The sequence below is a fragment of the Spea bombifrons genome, chromosome 3 (genome assembly GCF_027358695.1).
Source record: "Spea bombifrons isolate aSpeBom1 chromosome 3, aSpeBom1.2.pri, whole genome shotgun sequence".
Taxonomy (NCBI): domain Eukaryota; kingdom Metazoa; phylum Chordata; class Amphibia; order Anura; family Pelobatidae; genus Spea; species Spea bombifrons.
In genome coordinates, this window is record NC_071089.1 from 105,858,374 (window position 1) to 105,883,986 (window position 25,613).

Here is a 25,613-nt window from a genome sequence, read left to right on the forward strand (position 1 = left end):
TTTAACTGGCGATTCCACTAGAGGTTGCTAATCTGCATTTACAAGTCCTGGAGGCTGAAAGGGGAGATGGGTGATTCATTATATCACTTAACCTGCTGGCTGTGAATTCTGAAGGGAGAAAAGAGTATATTCATGGTTCAGTGAGCAGCAAGCCAAGAGGAATAATCCCGAAATTTAGGGCAGGATTCTGCCCAGTCCAAAGAGTTCCGAGCCTCACTCCAAGCTTCCCTGAGAAGGTCCTTTGAAGTCTACTCAAGTCACCTTTTCAGAAGCTTGGCAGAATAATATACGAGCTGGAAAGATTCCTGAATAGCAGGGAAAACTTCAAGATTTAACCTAAGGGCCAGTTATTTACGAGGTTCAATTATATTCATGAGCAAAATAAGGGAATGTATCACCAAGTAATTAACAGCAAAATCACATTAATCATTAAAAATGAAAAGTAAAAAGCAGTTTTTAGTTTGGTTTACAGGTTGATTTTCTTGATGAAGCACGCAGAGGTATGTATATAGGCCCATTATGTTCTGTTAATTTCCTCAGCAATGATGCAAGCCAGACAGTTCTGCATTCAGTGGACCTTTACTTGGTTGGCTATTAAATAAAAAAAAATTTTAGCTATTTTTATAACTTTGGATAGATGTACCTTGGTAAAATGCATTCACCATTTGATGCCAGTTTGGGTGCCTAAAGCTACCAATGACCAGCAGGAGTGCGCTCCCAAGGGGAGTGCATTCTCAGTGTGTGAGCGAGCGCCGAGTATAGCATGCCTCTACATCGCTAAGCAAGATAAATAGCTGGGGATGCAAAAGAAGAGCAAAAACAGTACTCTCATTAATCCTATAGTTTGCATTAAAAGAAAATTCAAAGGTTAGACTTATCTTTCACATGCAACGTATTCTTCATAAGCATTTTTACTTAGGTTTTCTTTTGCGAAAACCTCGAAACACACATGCATTCGGGCAGCTTGCTAGAACTATGTCCCCTTTCACATATAGTAAAGTTATGCTGATTGGCACTTTCAGAAAGCTGGAATGCGACCTTGACTGCCCAAACATTTCACTGCAATAAAGGGAGAAAATTCTTTCCAGAAACATTTTCCAACTGGTCAGGACTGAATATACAGAAAAACATCCACAGGTAGATATTCTACTCTCTCACCTTCAAATCCTGTAACAGCATTAACGATTATTACTTTTCACGCCCCTCCTCCTACACAAGCTTGTGCTGAGAGTGCTGCTTAGGTGGCAAATGCGCAGGGAGGCAAGACTTGGTTGTTGGATGGCATAATTAAAAAAAAAAGAAAAAAAAAAAAATACACGCCCGACTATCCAGATTATCCCAATTTTACAAATATATCCACCATGTTTTTCTTTTTACATAAAGTTTTTGTTTTGTTTTAAAAAGATCTGATTATTTTCTGTTTTGCCGAGACAGCTGACCCTCAGACACTTATTAGAATTATACGGAAATAGTTTGTAAATTAACTTTAGAGGTGCTTGTGAAAATATGCATGAATAATGCACATAGACCACAAGAACATCCTGAATTAGCCGATTACCCGATAGTAAGACACAAAACTAATCTAACTTTTATGAGAACTGGAAAAAGTTTGCATGACCGATGCAAGTGGATGCCCCACGACATCTGGAAAATATAAAGTTTTAATAACCGGAACATTACAACAGAATTGATAAGTATATATGACATTTCCTATTTAGGGATATCTATGATCAAGGCTAATTCATACTACTTTCATTCAGTCTCCATGAAAAATTAGCAAGATAAAAGCTGTATCGTTGCAAAGTTTTTAAACAAATTCTACACTTTTAAAACTACCATCCTTTATTATGGTTTTGAAAAAAGGAGGACAAGGATATATCAGGTAAAGAGGACCCTGCTGGTTATTGTGGCCTTCCTTCTTTGTATGCCTGTAGGGTGTTCACTTTGTTGCATATCCACAGGACAAGGTTAAATATTTTTTTTTGTGTGAAATTACTAGAAACCCCAAATACCTGACAAAATCTCAAACCACAGATAACACAAAAAACAAGTTTGTGTAGTAAGAGGCGGTGTCTTGTTGGAAGTTCTAGGATCAGCGAAGACATTAACTGGTAAAATATTCCATGCAGAGGTTGAAGATGATCCAATAACTGGTTTCTGCATCAACCCAAATGCCTCCCTCCTTCCCGATGCTGTCCTTATACTCAAGCCACTCAGAGATATTTCTGTGCGCCGAATTTCGATATTTTTTTTCCTTTCTACATAAGAATGTTTCCCGATTTAAAATACGAAATGTATTTTTATATGGAGGATTTATTTTTTATGCCAACTGACTGAACATATCACACACTCTGCACTCATCCTCTTATCGGCGTAAGAGCACTTCTGAGATTACTTTGTGTGGAGCGTTCAACCACTCAGCTCTATCCATAGTACTTAAGTGGAAACTTGTTTCTCCTGATAAGAGTTCTGCACATAGAATGTGGTTGAGAAACAAATAATTGTGTGATATTTATATATATATATATATATATATATATATATATATATAAAATTTATTTATACACACACACAACCAATGGTTTCTATACAAAGTCATATTTTTATGCAAGATATGATGCAAGAGTTATTAATTTACTTCTTTCTTCTAGAGAGCGATGCAAAAGAACTAAGCGAGGTGGGATCATTAACTTTGCAAAGCAGATCAAGATGGTGGACTAACCCCACAGGCAAATATTACAGAAGGGGTCTACATGGCTACTAAGAGACTGGAGTCATAAATAACATCTGACAATGCCTTTTGTCTGCGATGAAAGATCAATACACTTCCAGCGCTCAATGCCGAAACTTGTTAGAATACTGGCAGAAAGAGGGGTAGTTCATTTCAGTGAATTTCAATAGCATTCCTGATTTTATCTACACGAAGTACGCATTGAATTACTAATCTATCTTTCGTCATGTGAAATTCAAAGTAAAATGGAACAAAATTTAAAAAAAAACGTAAGAAGAAGTGAATAGAGGAATGAAAATGAAACAGAAAAATATGAATAAAATGTTTAACAATGGCCAGGGAAAAATAGCTGCAGAAAGCCGCCAGAGAATGAAAACCTCTTAAAAAAAGTTCCCTTGTAAAGTTTTCACTTTCTTTGCCCCGCTGCCAAACTATCTGCAAAATTTTGGCAAAGGGAGAATTAGTAAGACGCAAATGCCTATGAGGCATCTCAAGAGCCTACAGGTGTCAACATGCCTAAGTGGCTCCCATGACACTCAATTCCACTTTAGGGATCAGAATATGGTTGAACTGAAGATGGAAAAATAAAAAACTATATGTATTAGTGAGCATGTACCCCAAGGACATCATCTCCAGGGAATTATAATTACAGATAAAGGCTTGACCCAATAATCAGGTAGAAAACAGACAATTTAAACCAGGGGGGGGGTTAAATGTCCTTTTATACTTCCTCCTTGGGATCGTACAGTTCTGTATCGTTCTCATAAAAATTTTTAATCCAAATAGGTACTGTCCAAAAACAGGTGGTATAAAAATCTATTAGGCGGATCTACTTAAACGCCATTCTATATAATCATTCCGCATAGTACTTGGCATTTTATAATCTGGAGATTCAAAACAAGACCTAGTCATATGTAAAAGTCTGTCCTCTGTTCAAACACCTCCTTCAAAGACTGCAATAGTGTCTCACAGGAAACTATATGGATTGAAATCGGTAATAAAAACAGAGCACCCTTGATAAGTACACTTAATAGACCTCATGTGCCGTTTCCCGCCAAAATGAAGTGCAGTAAAGAGGTTGTGTAATGCTTCTCATAAAGAAGATATAAATCGATTTCCAGGAGATGTCCTACACCAACTCTGGTCAAAAGGCGAGATCTTTTTCTTGACTTCGTATGTGAAGTATTGGTGCGTTTGAGTGGTTTATCAAAGAATCGATGCACTAAGTCTCAAACAGCATACTATTTATTAATCCCGCTGGAGTTGTGCAACTCCACATCACGGAAGATGAGGACAAACAATAGCCACCTTCAACACGCTGAGAAGGTGAACCAGGATTACTTGAAAAAAAAAACGTTAATTTATTAAGGCACACTAAAACCATACAGAGATGCCAATAACTAGTAAGCACTTTATGGACACAGCGTGATGCACTTGTCCAGAGGGAAGTAATAGGCTTCTTCGTGATGCAATTTGTTCCCTGGATTTTTGTGTCCCTGCATGCTTTTAACACCATGATAAAAATGTTTTTTTTTTTGTTTTCTCTTCAAGTAATCCTGGCCCTCGAGTGCTTTGGTTTATGCTTCACTGGGTGCCAAAAGGTGGATTTGCCTTTATTGGCTTTGAGACATTGGGGTTTCTGGGTAATGCTATGGTGCGAAGCTATGAAGTCTTATCCACTCAACAATTAATGGCTGAATCACATTACTTGAATTAAGGGGCTAAAGCTTGGAAGCATTAATATTGCGAACTCAGCAGCATGTACATTTGTTGATCATCACCCGAGGAAGGGAAAAAAATAAATAAAAAGTTCGGTATGTACCAAGCCATAAAGATTTCATTAAATGACGACATTTTCAAAAGATCCGTGGAGTGCAACCCTCAGAATGCTAAGCGGTTAAAACACAACTTGAGCATCATGGGATGTATAGTCCAAGATCATCCTTCTCCAATGTAGATCTCTATAGCAGTGGTTCCCATCCCAGTCCTTAAAGCACGCTAACAAGGCAGGATTTCCTAATTACCACAGTCTGCTTCAATATGGTTATTCCAAACTATTGGGCTAATGGTGCGTCCAATGTACTGGGTTGGGAACCCCTGCTCAAGGAAATGTCATCTTTGAATTTTGCTGAAGAAGTTTATATAAACTATAGTGCCGATAACAATACTCACTATATTTTGTGTTATTTTCAGGTGGTCTAAACACGTGCACCGAGCATCACCATATTACTTTTCCCACATTAGCAGGTAGTGTCAGAATCAATTACTAAGGGGATCCGGGGAGCCTGGTCTATTAGCAAGTGACAGATTAGGAAGTCAGGCTAAAATCTCTTTCCAATAAACTGTGGAAAGTCAGTGTTATACGGAATGAAAATTCAATTTAGGGCGACGAGGGATGAAAGAAAAAAAAATCTAAACGACTAATTAATTCTCTCTCCTTAACAGCTCCATTGATTTTGCCGTCATTCAGCAAAAGAGAGGCTGGATCTTTTATATACGAACAACACAAAGTAAACTAGATTTATTCTCAAGGTTTAAATTAATCAGTGGAGTTTTCAATCTGCATTATGAAAGTGAGGGACCGTTAAAAGGATTCTGTGCATAATGTGAAGGCGAAAGCAGAGACGGGAGGGGGGGCAAGGTTATAATGTGTCCACAATATTACACGTTTGCCACTTTACACCACAAATACTGTATAGCATAGTGGGGGGATGACCCCAAAAATGTATCGCAGCTGAGGAACTGAAATAATAAACTGTAGTTTGCAAATAATTAATATGTATTAAAACTCCACCAGATATGAATATGGGAGCAGTAACCCTAATCTCTTGTTTTCAGGAGTTGCACGATTAGTTCTCCCCATTAAGTTATTCCTCCCCTTAGGTGAAAGCTGATTGCTAAAAGGTGTTTAATCAACTCTTCTTATATAAAGAGGAAGCTTTCCAGCTTCTAAGTGCTCGGCTAAATGAAATATCCATTAACGAATGAACACGGATCTCAATGCAAATTCACATGGGATAAGTGTAAATTGGAAAAGCAGAGAGGATCGTAGCATGTAGTACTCTTTCCAGAAGCTTCAGTGCTAAATGTAATTTTTTTAACTGTGCATTCAATACGTTTTAAGGAAGGACAAGCAGCTTTCACAAAAAACATGGTTCTGCACAAAAAAAAAAAAATGGCCATTCATCCACAAGAACTCATCAGCTAGAAACTATGAATCAGACTTGTCATCTTTATATCCTATTATTCTGATCTTCCTGGTACCCTCTCGGTTTCTGCTGAGTAACATGATGAATGAACTGCATGCCAAAAGGACTTTTAGGTGATTTTTATTTAAAATTATGGATTCCTAAACACCATACCCTATATTATATTATATTATATATATATATATATATATATATATATATATATATATATATATGTATATATATATATTCCACAGTGGGCCCAAAAGCCAAAACCAATTAACAATGCTTCAAAGATGGTGTGACATGACAGGGTGCACAAGAGTCCATGGAGGTGGAAACTAAATATATCCCTTGCGGACAGAAAAATAAATACTGTATGCGCAAGCATTAAATGAGATATAAAAGGGTCCAGTACAGGGGAGCGGGTTAGTAATTAGAAAGGCACATATGTAGTCAAGGAACGGCATGGAAGTGGTAGGACTAACAAGTGACCAAAAGGTACATGTAATAAACAAGTGTTTAAATTTAAATCTTATTCTATTCATTCCTTTCTTACCCACACACTGTGTAATGTTATAGAGAACAACAAAATGTATCAAAAACATACCTGAATGTATGACATTATCCCTTATTGAAATAAAATGCAAGGAAATGGGGAAGGAAAAAAAAAAAAACGAAAAAAAAAAAAACTTTAATATAACAAAATAATTACTGTAAGAAAAGTGTCCAATCCTCCAAAATAAAAAAAAAAAAAAACAATTTGATTTCTGATGTATTTATTTTTACGTTTTTGAATGGAAAACATTGGCAGATGCCTAGCAAGACAAGTGGGAATGAATATAAAGACTAGCCTGCTCTAGAAAATGTCACCTCTGTATTTCACTGAAGAAGCTTATGAAATATAGAACTTGAAGGCAGATAAGAACAATTGGGCCATCTATTCTGCTAGTTTCTCCCGATGTAAAAGACTTAATCAGTCAAAACAGGCCAATATAATTATTTAAAAACAACTCTACTCAACTCATTGTGTAACTTTTTTTTTTCTTAAACAAAATTAGGAAGTGTCACTATCTCCTAATGCTACAAATACAGGTTGCTGTGAGGGGTGGAATTCCATGAATTATGGAACAAGATGAAATTTCAAAGGCTGAAGTGGCCTCAAGGGGATGTCTATCAATCCTGAGGTCTTGGCAAGAAACGGAGCCTTTGTTATAAGAGACTTTACACTTCACTTATGTGTTATAGGCAAAGTATGAAATTAACGATTCCAAAAAACATGCAACACAGGCAATATCTAAAAACACTTCATTCCACCTTGATTTTTTTTTTTTTTACACTTCAATGCTACTTTTTTAATTCAATGTTTTAAATTTAACATTTGCAGCAATCGCGTATCTCATTGGGGGGGTGCTTTGCAAGTGTCAGGGTAGGTGGCTCATAGGGAAGAGGTGCCTGAAGGGACAGGATCGTGGTTTAAATTGAAGCTGCAGTCACACAGTCTCCAGTATCTATCCAAAAGTACAGGATGATGATAAAGTTATAGCAGATGATTTCCAGCATAATTAATATGACTTCAGTATGAGAACATCGCGCACTTCGTTAAAAAGGTGCTTTATGTTTAAGGCTATATTCAGCAAGACATTTTAAAATGTATAGGCTATTTAAAAAAAAAAAAAAGGTATTTCACTGCTAAAAAAGGATATCCAATTTCTACAGACACCAAAATCCAGAAAAAAAAAAAAAAAAGTTTTCAATATATTTATAAGAATACTTCAGCCTGGCCAGTTAAATAATTATACTTGTGGTATTTACAGCAAACACCAAATTATTTACCTTCCTTCTCTGCAAAGACCTACAGAGAAGGAAGCCAGAAATAGGTGGTGAGACGATGCCTGATAAAGCAGCGGAAGGCTGGCAACAAGCAGACCAAATTGATTGGGAGATACTGTTTAGATGTTAAAGCCATGGGTGAAATGTTTAGGTTGACCCAGCCTTATGGCTACCATCCTAACGCCGATATCATATTCCGGATCTCAACCTCAAAAGGAAAACGCAGATCATGATATAGCATGCTGTGGTAGCTATGATGGTTAAGCGAAGTCCTTCATAGTGTAAATGGGCCAGCAAGAAGCTCAAACTGGTCCTTTAGAGTTGCACCAGGGAGCCGGTCTAGGCCAAAGGACACTAACTGACTAACTAACTAACTAACCTCATGGAGGCTGAGCTCTCGGTTTCAGTATTGGCATTAGGCAACTGATTTCGCGCCCTTAAGCTTACTCTTTTTTTCACCTCGTCCTTACAAAAGCTGTTTTAAGGAGTCAACAAGGATAAGATAAGGTAATGAGGAGGTATAATCAAGCAAATCCTGTGAACCACGTTATCCACAAATGACACAATTTTCCAGGAACCCCTGCAACCAGGAAATCAATAATATTACCACATGGTGGCCTGCCTAACAATATTTAAAAAGGGACACATTATGCTATTCTTTTTAGTTACTTCTACAAGGTCACCATGCTATGAGCCAGGGATAGAAGTGTCTATTTTGGAAGTTATCTGGAACATTGGAGAAATTAACATGGACCACTGTGAAAAAAGATAAGGCCATATATCTCTAAATTCAAAGACAAAACTATCTCAGCTTCCATTAGCATGGTTTCCCATACCAAGTTTGCAGGCTGGTAAACGAACCTAATCAGCATAGGAATGCAGCCTTTTCCGGGCAAACAGTGACAAAAAGTGTTCCGCATAAAACAATTTGTTAGAACTCGTCTCCCACAAAACCTGTGTTGCAATTCCAGAGAAATTCTCAAAGCATATAAAAAATAAAAAAACATACAATACAAGCAGATATCCCCTGTATTCCCATAAGACTTGTACTTACATTCTCCAGAGCCTTAAACAATAGGCTCTGGTTTATACAGCATATGTATTGTAAATCTCAAACTATATGAGGATTCTCACCCATAGAATAATGGTATCCATCATGGTGCAGGAACACTAATCGAAAGAAAGTAGCCATTATGCTCTGCTTAGAAGCCATATAACAAGAATCCCGTGACCGGTTAGCATTTTTTTTTTTAAATGTGCATTATCAGAGCACAGAGGGTAAAAATTCCACGATTACAGCTTCCAGCAGCTGTCCCTACTTAGTTTCTTGCCAACATATGGAAATTCTGGCCTAGATACTCTACCCATGTAATGCCCAATTACGCACGAGCAATGGCCAAAACTTGGCCTGTGGGAAAGCATGAAAGAGGGATACAAATTCCTAACTAACTCAGGGTAGATTCGGCCTATTTGACCTTTAGAAAGGTTTACTGGTATGGATAATGTAAAGTGCCACTGAAATTAAAATAGGGGTCATAGCCGAGTATGGCAAGTAAATTATCCTTCACTGTGAACATGTATTCAATCATTGTTGAGAGAGACAAGTTGCCTTGAACTTTAGGACATCCAGCTATTCTCGGGGAATTCTTGCCCCCTTAAACGCAACTTACTACCATTAACACACTCGAGTAAGTGGTTTAGAATGTTGATAAGTGAGAATAAGAAAAATGTAGATCCTGTCCTCAACATAAAACAATAAACTGGACATAGTTCAGACTCCTGAACTCTCAGTATACTTTGGCACTTATTAATTCCCATCGAGCAGCTGATTTATAGCAGTCTGCATCATCATAACACCACTGACAGCTGCATCAATTTGTCATCAAGGTGTCAAACTGAGAACATTTTCCATACATTCGTTTCGGCAGCAGCTGGGACAGGAGTGCTGGCATCTGCTCCTCACCAATACAGCTTATTCAGGGGAAAAATGCTTTGATTCTTCCTGAAATCACACCAGCTATTATTTTTAACCATGTTTCCCTCTCAAATCCTACATTTTACAGTTTAGTACGTGTAATTAGAAATTGAATGATGTATTCATATCCAACCAATTTTATATGTCAACACTAGTAGGATATGCGATCTTGGGTTTCTCAGGCCATGAGATTTTCTTCTCAGAATGTTTACTCCTGTCCGGTTGATGGTAGCTGGTTTTGGCATCCAATTTTAATTGTGAGATGAGATGTGTGAGCTCAGGAAAGTGCTATACTGGTTTTTGCAGCCATCTTTGGGGCCGTTTACATAATTTACATTAAAAATTATAATAAATGGGTCTGCCATTCACCAAGGCTATAGTTCATGTAAGAGTTGTTTAGTTTCAACCCCTTTACTTCACTATTCATTATAAAAAGGACAACCCCAGGGACCTTCTCATGCAAGAAGAGCTTGACCGGCCCTATATAATGTGTAGCTAAGGCAGTGGGATTTCAGGATCTTCATTCATTGAATTATGACTTGATCTTTCTTTAGAAAGTTGCTGTTGTTGGCACTTCATAATAAATAGCAATAGGAGGCAGTTGAAACCACAACTCTTCAGCCACCTCTCCCTTTAGCGAAAAGACCTTAATACCTCTACGTAAAAAATAAAAAACACAAAACCAAAGAACGCAGGCAACATTTCCCCTTTAACAAGACCAATAAGGAAAACTGCGTCTACACAGAGACGATGTGGATATTAAATCAGGCTCTCTGCGCTCTACAAGAAACAATCTCTTCAGAGAGATAAGGCTGGTGGAGGTCTACTGATAGAAGCTTAGGTTGGCAATCAAATTGGTTTACAGTATTAGTGTCTCCACCACAGATTTAAAAAAATAAAATTGGAATATAAATAATTAGGATAAAAATCTAGTATATGTAAAGTTCACTCTATCATAAAGCAACATTCATGTTTTAGACTACAGATAATTTTTCAAATGTAATAAGCAAAGTTAATATTTTGGGCCTTAAAAACCAGATAACCTTTTGAGTGAAAATGCTCATTTAAATGTCTCAAAACACAACATTGTGCATTGCTAACATCCAGCATTGTTTCCCAAGTGAGTTTTATACAGTATAATGCAGCATTGCTTCTTCTGACCAAACATGAGACGCCGTTTTACCAGATAAATTAATGATTTATTTTATACCGGCATAGGCCAACACTACCGAAACTATAGATGGAGTCTGTGCTCAGGGTTAGTTAGTAAAGGGCTTCATTCCATTAGGTCTTTGAACAACCAAGGTTTGTGCCTACATGTGTGCGTGTCTTTGGTAACAACTCTAATTTGCATGTCTTGACCCAACTTTTGACCTGGATCGTTATCATCTGCCACCAAGTCTATGTGATACAGATTACACTATCTCTACAGAGGTCAAACCTCTACCTCTGCTTGCGAACACAAACACTGTACCAGTTTGGAGCCAGTTTATTGAATAAATATAGCAGTCCTATGATTTATGTCCTTCATAAAACATAGCCAATATTCCAAAGTGGTGTACCAATGTATGCTCTTTAATATGCACTATTTACTTGAAGAACGCCTTCTTTAAATAGTGCAGGGCCCCAACAACCCACCGCCGCCATCTGCTGCGGCAGCCCAAACTGCTGTCAAAGCCATAGACTGCCAAGATAGTGCTCCTGTTGAAATCAAATGGAGTGCTTTCTGCGTATGCATGTGGGGACTTATTAACCCCACGACCTCTCGTGTGAGATGGCTAGTGGAGAGTATAGAGTACATGCACACAGGCAGAGATATGCGTTTTGCAAGCCAATAAACTGGGTGAGCTGAAAAATTCATGGGGGAGGGGGGGGATTGCATTTGCAATGGGGAGGGGAAAATGCAGGGCATTACATACGCATTAAAGTGGTTGGAAAATTTTTAAGAAATTTTATATAATTAGTGATGACACCCCTAAAAACGGCATAATATATGGCTGGCTTAATCACAACACATAAGCATTAGGAATGTAAGTTAAAAATACATTGTGGAGGAGATTTTAAGCAGTAAAATTATAACATTTAATTTTATGCACCATGACAGGAGAGGGCGGCTGTGAGATTAACCAGGATCTCGTTACGTTGCGGTTCTCGAGCTGGATGCAGACTCACCTATAGCGCTTTGTGCATCTTATTAAATGCAGATCTTTGGAGCTTTGGACCCCTGAGATGCCCCAAGCATCCTGACACTTTGACCTTGTGTATTAGACAAGCTGCATTTAATTATGGGCTGTGCAAACAAGTATGTCTGCCCAGAAGCCATGTTTCTTTTACCCCAAGTAAAACCTCTCCCATGCAATTTAAAACTGCTGGATTGGATTGTATTCTTTAGGAGAGTAACTGGAAATAATTCTTGGTGACCACAAAATGTTCAGGTTTTCAAGATGGGCTCATTTGGGAACAGGAATCACATTACCATATAATAAAAAAATCCCATACAGGTACGAGAAAACCAAAAACACCACAACTTTACCTGGTTAAAACAAAACAGGTAAACTACCACACAACATATTAAGTCATCACATGTTGTACAAAGCTTTAGTTAATCCGAACCCAGTCTTTAAGGGGAAAGTTGTTTGGATTCTCTTGTCGAGTATTTCTATGAAAAAGAAATAATAATATGTGCCTTTTCTAATTACACAGATGTTATTCCTCACTCTCTCCTTCATCATGAAAAAAATAAAAAATTTGAAAGCGACCCAAAACCACTGAAGATAGAAACTGCCTCCTCCTCCATGGTCAGGCGATTCTTGCCACTGATAAGTGAAATCAATAGGAGTGCACTCCATGCATGCGCACGCGAGTCTGAACTCAATGCTCGTTGAGTCAGCACTGGAGCTGAACGGAGCCATCATATCACGTACATGGAGATGTGTCTGGCCCAACACGTTTCCTGCACAGCAAAAAGCTATGGGGTAGGAAAAGGGGCAAATGAATATGGAAGGATTCTGCAGCGTTATAAGATGGAGTTCCTTATCCTCTTTTGAACGATGTTACCCGCAGACAATGTAGCCCTCAAATAATCACAGGCAGCAAGTAGGAGGCTAGTAGTAGGTCTTTCATAAAATGCCAGTATGGGTAAAGCCTGGTAACATTTCATTATTGTAGACTTGCTTCCCTCCCTCTGTAACACATAAACCTATATAGAGTTAATCTATTAGCACCCACTTTACTGACATTCACAGGTTATTATGCCAGATTAGAGAACATAGGGGAAAAGGTTACCTGTGGAAATAATTACATTGTAACATTCAGCGACTATATGCGTTAAGGTATAGTAACAAATGAACAAGTCATTCACACAACTAGGGCATCTGGTGCTTTTGGAAGCCCCCAAAATTCAAAAAAAAAAAAATTAAAAAAAAATGTAAACTTATTTTTGTGGAATTGCTTGGAAAGATTTGTGGTGATTTCATAAAACAAAAATTCCTCTTTGTAGAGATAAGCAGCGTTTCTGCAGCGGGATGTGTTTGCTATTTTTTTTTTTTTTTTTTTTAAATGATTTTCTGTCTTTTGTAATGTCTCTAAATAACCTAGTGCACAATAACCAAAGGATTTATTTGTCTCTACTATTGTGTCATCCAGACATGAGTCCCATATTATAATAAGCCATCCTATCAGAGTTCTTCTGGTTGTCAAATAATTGTTTACTTCTTCTGGTGCAAAGCATAAAAGGCCACAGGTGATCCGTCTGCTGGAGGTTACACTCCATGGGATGCAAGCAAACTGTAGGGAAGCAATAATTTTACGAGAACCCCTATATATCAGAAGTATCTAATATACATTTTAAAATGTGTGTGTTAAATATAATGTATACATACACATAGATGTGTAAACCCACATTATTTTCATTGCTAAGAACAATGCCTTGATTCTGCTATTATTGTAGGCGCTTTATGCTATAAAGTAGCATGCACAAAAAGGAGAGCAGATATGAAGGGATATTGTAACGTTGCCACAGGAAATATATGAAAACTGCCCAATGACCTAGACATTCCGTGTGTTGCCTAGTGGAATCCAGATAAAATGTGTAAAAACACTGCTAAAGGGCATAGGGCCAAATGTAAAAAAAAAATAATAATCTAGCCCTACGTGTCCTGTTTTTATACAAGCGATTCTTTTCTCAGCTTTTTACTTATTCAATATCAATTTTCCCTACATACATTTTGTTACTTTACAATACCGCATAGGGTGCCTGCAGAACACAGTTTGTTCAAGCTAAAAGTAAATATAAGCCACAGAAAGATGATTGGGTATCAATCTGCATGTTGGGGCATTAATAATACATATATATATATATATATATATTATACACACGCATACATATTTGCAATGTATATTGAATAAAAGCTGCAGAGACACAACCTTCTTCTCATGAGGAAGCAAACAGATACTTCAAGTCTTGTTCCACTTGGACCCATTAACCCCCAACATATTAACATACAGAAAACTGAACAATACAGCACAGAGGCACAATGTATGTTCTATTACATACAACGTATGTTCCATTACAGGCCTTATATCCCCAAGGACGTCATCCACCTTGTTCACAGACCCAGAACCCCTCTGTGGAATATTCCTCCGACATCTGGAAACGGAGGCTGGCGCGGTCACTTAACATTGTAGGCATTGCTGGTTCTGGAGGGAGAGATGCAATTTCTTTGTTCATTCTAGAACCCTCAGTACAATACAAGAGAAATCGATGTTTGTGAGAGGACTTGTTGAGGCCTGCAGATTAAATTCCCCTCCAGGAAGGTAAAATGTACTGCAGAGGGAGTTGAAATCTAAGTCGTTTAGATGGAGCTGTCCCCACAGACTGGGAACCATCTGGTAAATGCTCTGATAAACCAGTTTCCATGGCACAGAGACCCAAAACACCCTGTAACAAGATGATCCCAAGTGACATTTCTCAGCACAACTGGCAAGCTTACATCTGTCCAACCTCATCAGCCCAAACTATGTGTGTAATATATTATATTCACGCTCTTAAATTTTGAATATATATAAAACAAATATCTACATTGTCAGAAAAAAGGAAACCTCTCCTCACCATTAACAGTTTGTTTTTTTATTCTGTCTGAAATTCCTTTACAGAAACGAAATCCCTATTGCCTTAGGACTGATAACGAGCCAAATCCTATGAACAAATAAAGATAATCAGGAGAGTATTTTGAGAGAAGAATTATCCAAACCCTTCCCTCATTGCTGAAGATAGTACAGTAAGAATACATAAAGTTGATTACTAGATTTCCAGGCTGCTCATCTTTTATTTATATAGAGCCAACAATTTACGCAGCCTTCTTACAATACATATATTCCAGGGATCCGACAAAACTAGAATGGACAGACTAAGGCAAACCGATACATTGGGTTAAAGAGTGCTCGGCAACCACACTTATTATCTAGGATATCGCTTAACATGCCCAACATTTCTAACTGGCACTTGTTAAGCCATAAAGGTAGTTGTGGCAAATATCCCGCAATTAATATTCTGTGGACTACACTTACCATAATGCTCGCTTCATTCTAAGAGACCATGTTTCACCAACCCTGCCCGAGCGCCATAGTAATATTTGATGGTTAGGACTGTTTTGGATATTTGATGGTGCCCTATATCCAAATACATCATTCAAAAATAATTTCAACGTAGCATATAGAGACATGTTCTGCCAAATGGTGCCAAAATCACCGCATCTATACAACAAGGTATTATAAAAGGTAAGAGAACTACAGGAAGCTCAAATTCCTGAAACAAGGCCGGGAACATGTTGTGGAATTACATCTCAATGACACGGTTAGCTTCTTGCTAGTATTGTTATTATACTTATTTTATTAAACACCATTGTTAATCAGCTAAACAGAGAACCCTGCTCTATTAGTGGATCAGAAGGTAAACTATCTACTCAGAGTATGGATCATTTCCAGAATTATTTTGATTTTGTTTAAATAAGTGACATTTGAAGATAAAGAAAGCCAAACAACAGTTATCTTATGGCTGTATCTGTAAAAATCATGTTACGCGCAGGAGCCCTGCAGTCTGGACGGAGATTTGTTGTTGGCACGGAGCGCCTGGTCTGCTCCATTACTTGTAAAAGTTTAAGCTTCTCAAAAGGATGAGAACTAAACGCGTTCCTGAGAAGACCTTGGAAATATCAAGTTCCTTCTTAGCCACAGTCTATGCTCCTTACGCTCCCATCACACACACATTACTTGTGTTACGCATCAAAACTGCGAAGTTCAGACAGAAGCGAGAAAAAAAAAAACCTCCTTTCAGCTCAATTGAAATCTATAAAAGGGGAACTATAAGCTTTAATTTATGCCTAAGGCTGTTGATTGCTGCCATGTGTACTGTATGCTAATATTTAGAGTAATATACATCGCTTAGTACAACATACATCAAGTGCAAAGCACATGTTTAACTTCCTATCATTTTGCTACAGAAATGCCTCCCATCATTAATGGTAATTACAGCAGGGGTGCTCAATAGCTTTAAAGGGAAAACAGATTTCTATGTACCGTATTCTGTCATCTGAGCCCAAGCTACTAGACAAAACACCCCGACATCCGATCATACTGCCTGTAGTAAATAATACAATGACTCGGTGCTAAACACCCACCCATAAACTACGGAGGAACAGGCCTTAAAGAATCAGCATCTGTGGAACTTCCACCTTATTTTCTAAATAATTTTATGTTCCTGCAATTCCTGCTTTAACTGTAGTATTTGGGGGGTTTACACTCCGAGGCCAAAGCCGATTCAATGTTTAATTACAGAGACAATCAAGCGGTCAATATTTTGTAAACACCTGAAGGGGCAAAAGATACATTTTCGAGAGGTCTGGGCATTTGGCATAATCTGATTTAGAGAGGGAAAACCAAATAAAAAAGCCTCCAAAATGGCTGGAAGTTATACTATTTGCAAACATTTACCGTTGATAGATATATAGGCAGCCCTACTAAGTGTCTATAAACACAATGATATTTTTAACCTGGAAGTCTAGGGAATTGTTTTGTGCAATTTATTATAATTTGATTTAATAGATTTTTTTTTTTAATATTAGGTGCAAAAGAGCTACTTGTTTACTTGAGACAAGAACATCTCTACAGTAAGAGATTAGGACGCCATTAGCATATAAATTTAGTCTGTTGCAAAACGACATGCCAGCACATTCTCAAGAAAAGGGATATCCACCTCCCATCTCATTAATCAAGGGTTAAGGGTTTGTTGGTAATTTACAGTTTCACAATCTTTCAATAGACTTTGGAGCCCATAAAATCATGCAAGGGATGGGACTTTGCATATTCCAAGGATTAATTAACACTGTTGATAAGAACACTTTTACATTCACATATTTATGGATTTAAGAAGATGAAACAGTCTGTCTGTAGGCAGAACGCTCAACTCATGCATTTCCAGCCCTAACCTGTGCTTAAAGACAGTGTCCCTAACACAGCCGGCATATTCAAACGAGAGGCCATGTAACCATGGGTAAAGAATCAAAAAGCGAAATACCTACAGACGGTGTGCATGTCTCAATGTTATACATGAACATATTGACATAAGTATTTGATTTGCTAGTCACTGTAGAGCGGAGGGCTTTTGGCAGTTTGACCCACCTTAAGCATGCGGAATCAGGCCACAGGCCGATAAGCCGGTTATGCTCATGGGAAGCAATAATGTGAGTATTGAGCAAATCCGCAATACACCACAGCACTGGAGGGCGAGTAACTATTAGTGGAGTATAGTAGGTTGAAGAAAAAGAAAGAAAACATTAAAAAGAAGAAATGAAAAATGCACTTTACTGAGAGGGTGGTAGATAATTGGACAGTATCCCAGCAGCCAAAAAAGCAACAGATTTTAAACATACATGGGATAGGCACCAAACTACCCCGAATCCAAGACAAAGCGGGCAGACTATTATTATTTTATATAGCGCCATCAAATTCCGTAGCGCTGTACAATGGGTAGACAGTAGACAGGACATAGTCAATTTGTTATGTTATATACTACTTGCTAACAGTGACAACAGGTGAGGAGGGCACTGCTCAAACGAGCTTGTAATCTACAGTGAATGGAATGGTTCTTATCTGCCGTCAATTCCTGCGCATGATGAAAATAATATCTTGGTTGATGAAAAATAAATGTTATTGTATTCCACTTTGCTGAATACTTTTTACATTTTTCTGACAATGAGCACAGTTGGGGGCTTATATTGGATTTATTCATAAGCATTAAAAGATACATTTGTGGATGTTTTCCTAAAAAATAATTTTTAAGTATTGACTTTAAAATTGTGGGTGCTTGATACACATTTATAAAAGTAATACACGTCTTGGATTTTTTAATCACCTTAGTCAATAGTGAATATGAGGTTGTAAGCTCACACACCTCTGTAAATATTCATTGCTTAGAAAACCTAACCCATAAGACTCAAAACACAGCAATTATGTTATGAGACTGCATATTAATGGGTGTGGAAATGTCGAGCCCAGGCAGTCCTCTTGGAGAAGAAAAAAAAAACCAAAACATTATCTGTGCACAATAATATTAAGCCTCAAATAAAAATAAAATCAAGTACATCTTAATTTAATCACCCCCTTTAACCCATTTAATATTCCAGCCGGCATACATATAAAAAGTTTCTACCAAGAAAACCAAATGGTTCTTATCAGTGTTAAGAAAACACACAAGTAAAAAAAAGAAAAAAAAAAAAAATTCTGTCTTACACATTTAAGCCATTCAGTCCACTTAGGGTGTAGCAGTACCTCCTTAAGACCCGAGTCAAGAAATCCATTAGAACGTATAGGGGTTTTTTAAATAAATAAATAAATACAAAACAAATAATCACTAATAACTATGTTTTATGTACGTCTATGCTTTTAAGAGAAGCCCTTACTTCTCCTAAACAAAATTAAGTATAATTAATTTGAGTGGGTGAATCATGGTTTAAACAAACATTTGGTAAAAATGAAAAAACAAAAAAGAAAAGAAAAAAAAACAAAAAAAAAAAAAAACACACAATCTGGTCCTTAGGTTCCGAAAACCGAGATTGAAGGTTTACTAATTACATGACTAAAAGCCCTGGATTAGTTATGTGATATAGAGCACTATTTATGTACCTCTTCAATAGCCATTGGACTTTGCATGGATTTCAGTTCCTGGTTTAAATGCACTGCCAAGTTCTTGCTGATCATCGTGAGGTACACTGACGTAGTTTTTTTGGTGGCAGCAGAATAAGAGTTTTTATACAGTTAAAGCCTTGAAAAAGGTATCCAGTTTATAATATCGGAGATGCTTACAATGATTTACAATACAAGAAAAGTTTACAAGTCAGCAACTTGTTTATCTTAAGCAAACCACTGCATTTTGCGTCAACTTCAGCTTCATCCAAGGTTCTGTTGGACTCTGTCCAGGTTACTTGGGGCACTCAGGCCAATTCAGTGTTAATGAACCCAATTTGCTTTCTAGTAGTTTGCTTGACTTTTTCCAAATCTTATGATTACATATTGAAACGCCTCCTGCGACAAAGTTTAATTCATTATTATTTTAGTCAAGATGTTCAGCTGCACTTAGGTATATTAAAAATATGGAGATCTATTAAGTGATATTTTGGTCTGTATGATTCTGGCTAGCTAAAAAAAAAACCAGAACAAATAACACTGTTTGATTTTGTTTAAACTGCTATATAAAAATATATATTTTACTTTTTTAAGAGGGGATGCTCAGACCATGCCCAATGTTTCTTTGGTGGTAACATTTGGAGATTACATCTTTCAAGAAGGATTTGATGTACAGCAGAAGCCTAAGAAGTGGATTAGGTTTAGCATCTCGCCAAGAGACAACAAGTCTTCATCACTCAGACTAAACAATCGCGTGTACGATAAACATTTGTAGGATGAAATTATTAGACCATATTTAGAAGTACTGAAATAACATTGTGATCTCTAGAAACCCGGCGTGTGAATACATAGCTGTAGTACGTGAGGTCAGCCCCAAAAGATCAGGGAGAGTTTCACTCTTCTCATTACATTGGCCTGGGGGCGTCATACAGCATCGGGGATAAAGTGTCCTGTGAATGCACAGAGGTCAATGGGTTCTCCAAGGACTCGTAAAAAAAGGTAATAAGGCAGGAGAATTAATGCAGGCATTTGTAACAAGAGCCTGCTTCAAAATAGGAGCATGGCAAAAGAAAAAAAATATATTTTTAAACTAAAAAAAAAATAGTGAGAACACTTATTAGCGTCAAATACTTTATATTTTCATTATTAAAAGAGCTTTTCATATTAATGCTGATATCTATATGGGTGATTTTGCCCCAACATCAATTATTTGACACCAAGTCAACAGGTAGCAGATGTGGCTAAACGATAACTTCCATTATTCTCAAGCAGCTTGATTAAAAAATAATGGCAAAAGACATTTTATGTAAGCGACACCTGCTGACCTCCCCATCAACATAATTTATGTATAAGCATGTGTCCAGATACTTCACGTAGTGCCTGTTTCCTTATAAAAATTAGTAATCCAGGATCAGGAAATACTTAATGCCAGAGTTTTTGCAAGGATCAAAAATACCAGCGAATCTCAGCTGCATCACTGAAACTTTTCAGATCGTAGTATACATTACTGCCCAATTTACTTCTATATCATGTCAACAAGAACGTCAACATCTCCACTTCCAATTTCTAATGATGTCTTTACTCCCAGTGAATACATTTTACATTGCGCTGAGAATACTAACTGCACACTTATAAATAATAGATCACCTTGCTTACCAATTATATTCATCCCTACCATTATGTACTCCTTCCCAGGCGAAAACCAATGTTCTTAATAATAGATGTCCATGTATATATACCCGAAAACCTGTATACCTTAATCAGAATGACTTAATAAGCCTGTTGGGGGAGTCTCACATCCCTTAACATTTTTATGCTAGCCATGACGTCATGCCATTTCTTGGAACTTCTATATTACGATCCCGGAGGCAGATATCATATCCTAGCACACCATGGGTCGCCTATGAAGTGTATGGTCTGAGACGGCGTCAGACGCACGTTTGCACCCAAGCCATTGATAAAACTCACACAACATGTACACCAGTGCTTTCCAGATCATTTGCACAAAGCTATACCTATCGGTATCAGATTCAGAAATACTCGAAATATCTCTATGCAACGGGCACCTAACGTACTGGAAAATACTTTTGCTCTGTCCGGCTTCTTGCGCATGCTGTATTCTAAAGAAAATAATAAAACAAATCTACCCAGTTACTTACATCAGATTACTCATTATAAAAACATACCTGAAATATTTATATACATTAAAATATATATATACACACACATATATATATATATATATATATATATACATACATACATACACATACACACACATACATACATACATATACACACACACATACATAGGTATGAATATAGATTATTTTGTATAGTGGATGGTTTTGATTCATTCTCAACTGGTGCAGTTTCTGGGTTTTTGCTATAGAGGTAACCAATACATTCAGACAGCTAGAAGCAACTCACCATATCTAGTGTTCACTTACAGACACAAAGCAGTCAGTGAAGTGTGGTTCCCTAGGACCCCCATTGCGTCAATGTGTTATATAGTACATATGACATTTGTCATACATGTGCACAATATTCAGTTATTACTGCAAACAGAGGCATACATTGTTAACAAAAAGGCTACACAATGGGAGGAAACAAGAAGAGGTAACGAAAGTATGTTTCATTTTTTATCTCCACTTCTCATGTCAGTCAGACACAAAGATAATTTACATGCATGTGGCAGGGTTCCATACCAAAGGTTACACAACATGGTCTAACTGGTGGAACTCTCCTGTGGAACATAGCTGGCAGGAATTGAGCGGAGGCCTGTCGGAATTCAGGATTAAATTATTATTATTAATGGGGAAATATAAATAGGATTTTTAAGCCACCTGTTTTCATTCCAACTATGCTCAATAACTTGCACCCTGTAAATGACATTGAGATGAGAAAGTACCCAGTCCCAGAAACTTCACCCATTCTACATATACCTGCTGATCAAATAAACATTCATGATTTGAATGCCGACAACACGCATGGGACCTGTGGAGAGCTCTCCAAAAGGGGCTTGTGGGTGTCATTGTAAATGCCAACATATTCAGCTTATGTATCTCTTGTTATAGACATCCAACAAGATAGTTTTACAACATAAGTCAACAAATAGTTACATTGCAGTAGAAATTGTTGTCATTATATTTAATAATTATGGGAAAGGATGTTGGAAAACAAACTAGATTGTGAGTTCTTTGAGCAAGGCCCTCCTCACCTGTTGTCCCTGTAAGTCAAATTGTTATGTTACATACTACTTATGTCCTGTCCACCCATTGTACAGCACTACAGAATTTGATGGCGCTATAAAAACAATAAATAATAAAAAGCTTGGCTCTAATGACATTGTAACATGACCCACCTTCTAATTTTCATTGATGTCTCCTTCTTGTCCAGGACCCCTGGGACACAGTTGGTGAGCTCCGTCCAGTCGGCGTGTAGTCCACAGCTCCAGCCAGTGGAGAACCTAGAGAAGAGCCAGGTCTCCTTCCTGTTGGGTCTATAGCAGGTACACTTCTTCTGACCAGGTCTGCAATCGCAGGGCACTTCGAGCCTCACGTTCTGGACTAAATGCCTCCCAAAAGTTGTACCCCCGGTCTTCTGAATGTGGAGAAACACGATCACATCGTCGCCCTTCATGTCAAAGGTGAGGGTCCTATCAAGATCCCTCACTGGGAAAAAGTACTTCTTGACATAGTGAGGATCTGGGGTGGGGAAGAGATCTAGTTCCTCCTGGTAGTATCTACTGGGTGACCCAAAGTTCATAACTGGCCCCACATACTGGTACAAGATCAGCATGAAAAACACAGATCCAGCCACGATCAGCAGAAATTTGCTGGTCCTCTCAACCATGGTCCTTCCAAAACACTTCATATGTCACCATCTCCCAGGGCGAGCAGGCAGCAGTCCTCCCGTCGGTGTGGGTGCGCGCGGGGCCACCGATTAACCACCGTCTCGAATGCTCACGCGTTCCCAGACTTATGATCCAGGGGCAGCGTATGCGATCGGCTCCCGAAGTGTTCCCGGTGGTTACAAAGTAGCCAATGCAGCAGGCAGAGGGAGGGTAGGAGAGAACAGACGAAGCTAGCGGGGGATCATTCAGGTCTTCTCTCACAACAAGGTCCCCACGGAGATCAGCTTCCCCTTACCCGCCGTCCATTTATTCCCAGTTGTGTTCTCCAGGAGATCTACAGAGATCTGGGGCTCCCGGCTGATTCCCAGCCTCCTTCCTGTCCGTACACCACCATGATCACAGCCCAGCATGCACAGCGCCGGCTCCTACTACAACATGCCATTTACATACACTCGCTCGCTCTTTTATTTCTGTGTTTGCCATCGGCCGCCCCAGCAGTTTTTTCTTTCTTTTGTATGCCTTGTAGTCTGATACCTGCTTAATCGCGTCACTACGTTTAACGTACAAAACATTCCCTTAAATATCACGTTGCGGTGGTTTACATTTTTTTTTCTTATTTCCTTAAATAATATTCTACAGCCTTTTAGGGTAACTCTAGGAAAAACATATAAATTGTGAAACCCAATTATATTTTAAAATAAGGAAATTTTACAAAACAATGTTTTAAAATATATATATATATATATATATATATATATCACACACTTGTAATATGTATCTTTGTATGATTTACTTGTTATTAATATTGATAATATAATTACAATATCAGTATTGCCTTTTAACAACAAATTCCATGTTTTGGACTACAGGCTCATTTGTCCCTCCCCACCTGAGCTTTATTTTGGTATGGCTCACCATGGACAAGTTGACCGGTGAACAAACACAAGGCTCTCTTGCCTTGTGTTGGGGGTCGGCAATGGCCCCCCAGGCCGCTTTGTCTTGAAGATTTGAGTTTTCATATAAAGCCAACATGGTTTCTAGAGGTTGTTAAAGCATTGGCTGCATCATTTATGTGCTCTCTTCTGTGTCCTTCTGTAAATGTGTGTGTGGCAGGACTAAATGATGACCATATGCCATAATGTCTATCAGTTGTTTTTTGGGGGCACTTTATTATTAAGCCAATTAGCCCAACTTGCCCCCTGGGCTAAATAGTGCCATCCCTCCCTTGATTGCAGTGCTTTTGCGCTAGGAAGGTACGACTCTAAAACCGAATTACTTAAGCTATGCTTGTTTGTTACATTATTCTAACAATGTGAAGCTCTCCATTTTATGTTACCGTAAACTTTGTCACAATAGATTGTCACCTAGACTTGTTTTGTTTTAACACAAAGAACATCAGGTCCGGCTGCTTATAATTCTGTTTGGATAAATGTTGTGTGTTTGTGTCTATTATGTTGGAGACTTACCACAGCTTGTTTTGTTTTAACTGAGTTAGTGCAACGAGATGCTATTTGAAATTCTAATTACATTATGGTTGCCGATTTGTATCATAATAGGTTTGTGTGTGTTAATGTAATTGTGTCCCTTGCATACCTTTAATTGAGTAACAGATTGCACTCAGAATTTATTGTATTCCAAATTCCAGACCAAAATCAAGCCCAGGGATCCTACTTTATACTTTCAGTGGAAACATTGCATTGGATTCCATGGCGATTGCTCTTCATTTCGAATTTGCTCTTTATAGATAACCTGCATTGTATTTCAGGGTCAGTTATCAATATAATACAAAGATATTTGGGTCACGATTTGGTTCAATGGCAGCTGGTTGTGCCGAGAACATAGTATTTCCCAACATTCATTTGACCAGTTTATTTTCCTCTTTTTAAGTTTACGTAACTAATAGCGAAAAGAAGAACGGTTGTTAAATGAATACCCTTTGTATGCTTTATTATTATTAAAAGCAAAATTTTCTTTGTATACATACATACATACAAGCAAAATGTCTATATTTAGTAATTAAAAGGTAGCTGGCCCCTAAAACACCAACATTTCCACAGAGGAAAGAAGCATTTGTCGAATTCTAATATTGAACTCCACTTCAGGTATTTTAAAATCCTTTAGTAAATATCACCAAAATCGCTGGATATTTTATAAAAATTCTAGAAAAAAAATAGAATAGGTGTGTCAGCCAGTAGCATGAGCCCATCGACCCAGAGCCCATCTCGCCAAAGCCCAGCTCACCAGAGCCCATGGACCCAGAGCCCATCGACCCAGAGCCCATCGACCCAGAGCCCATCTCTCCAAAGCCCATTGAACCAGAGCTCATGTCAACTTATCTAACTGCACATGAGCCAAACCAGACAGGCTCACAACAAACGAAGCCCAAAGGATGATCCTCCTAAATGGTTCACTCGGGTCAAGCAGGGCTGAGCAAGGGGATGGTCATGAGTGTGGTTTCAGCTACTTTAACTTCTCCCAACTATATAATTAAGGCAACACAGTTGTTTTATGCACCAATAGGTATTGTCACTTTGTCCCACTCTAAATATGTTATCTTCATATATGAAATACCTTATATACAGGGTTTTTAGTATGAACAGACTCAGTAATTGAGATGAAGATATGCACCAAAGTTATTCTATTATGTTATTCTATGTAAAACCCTTTTATTTGTTCATCACATAATAACTATTCCTCCCAACATTACCAGTAACCAAAGAAGGGCACTTTTGTTTTTTGTCAGAGGCAAGGCTAGGGGATAGGGCTCTACCAAAACTTTTCTATGACAATGTCCATTATATGAGTATGAGATTTAGAAGAATTATTCATTTAATTGACACATTTTATATA

At 37.9% G+C, this 25,613-nt stretch overlaps 1 protein-coding gene across 1 annotated transcript in view; it reads right to left on the reverse strand.

Annotated features, from left to right (window-relative positions):
• The window catches only part of HS6ST1 (heparan sulfate 6-O-sulfotransferase 1), a 52,155-nt gene extending 28,995 nt beyond the window's left edge, over window positions 1-23,160 (reverse strand). The window contains exon 1 of the mRNA XM_053461014.1: window positions 22,272-23,160. Within this exon, the coding sequence (XP_053316989.1) occupies window positions 22,272-22,783 (512 nt within the window). The 5' untranslated portion in view covers window positions 22,784-23,160. The remainder of the gene's footprint in view (window positions 1-22,271) is intronic.
• Window positions 23,161-25,613: the final 2,453 nt, after the last annotated feature.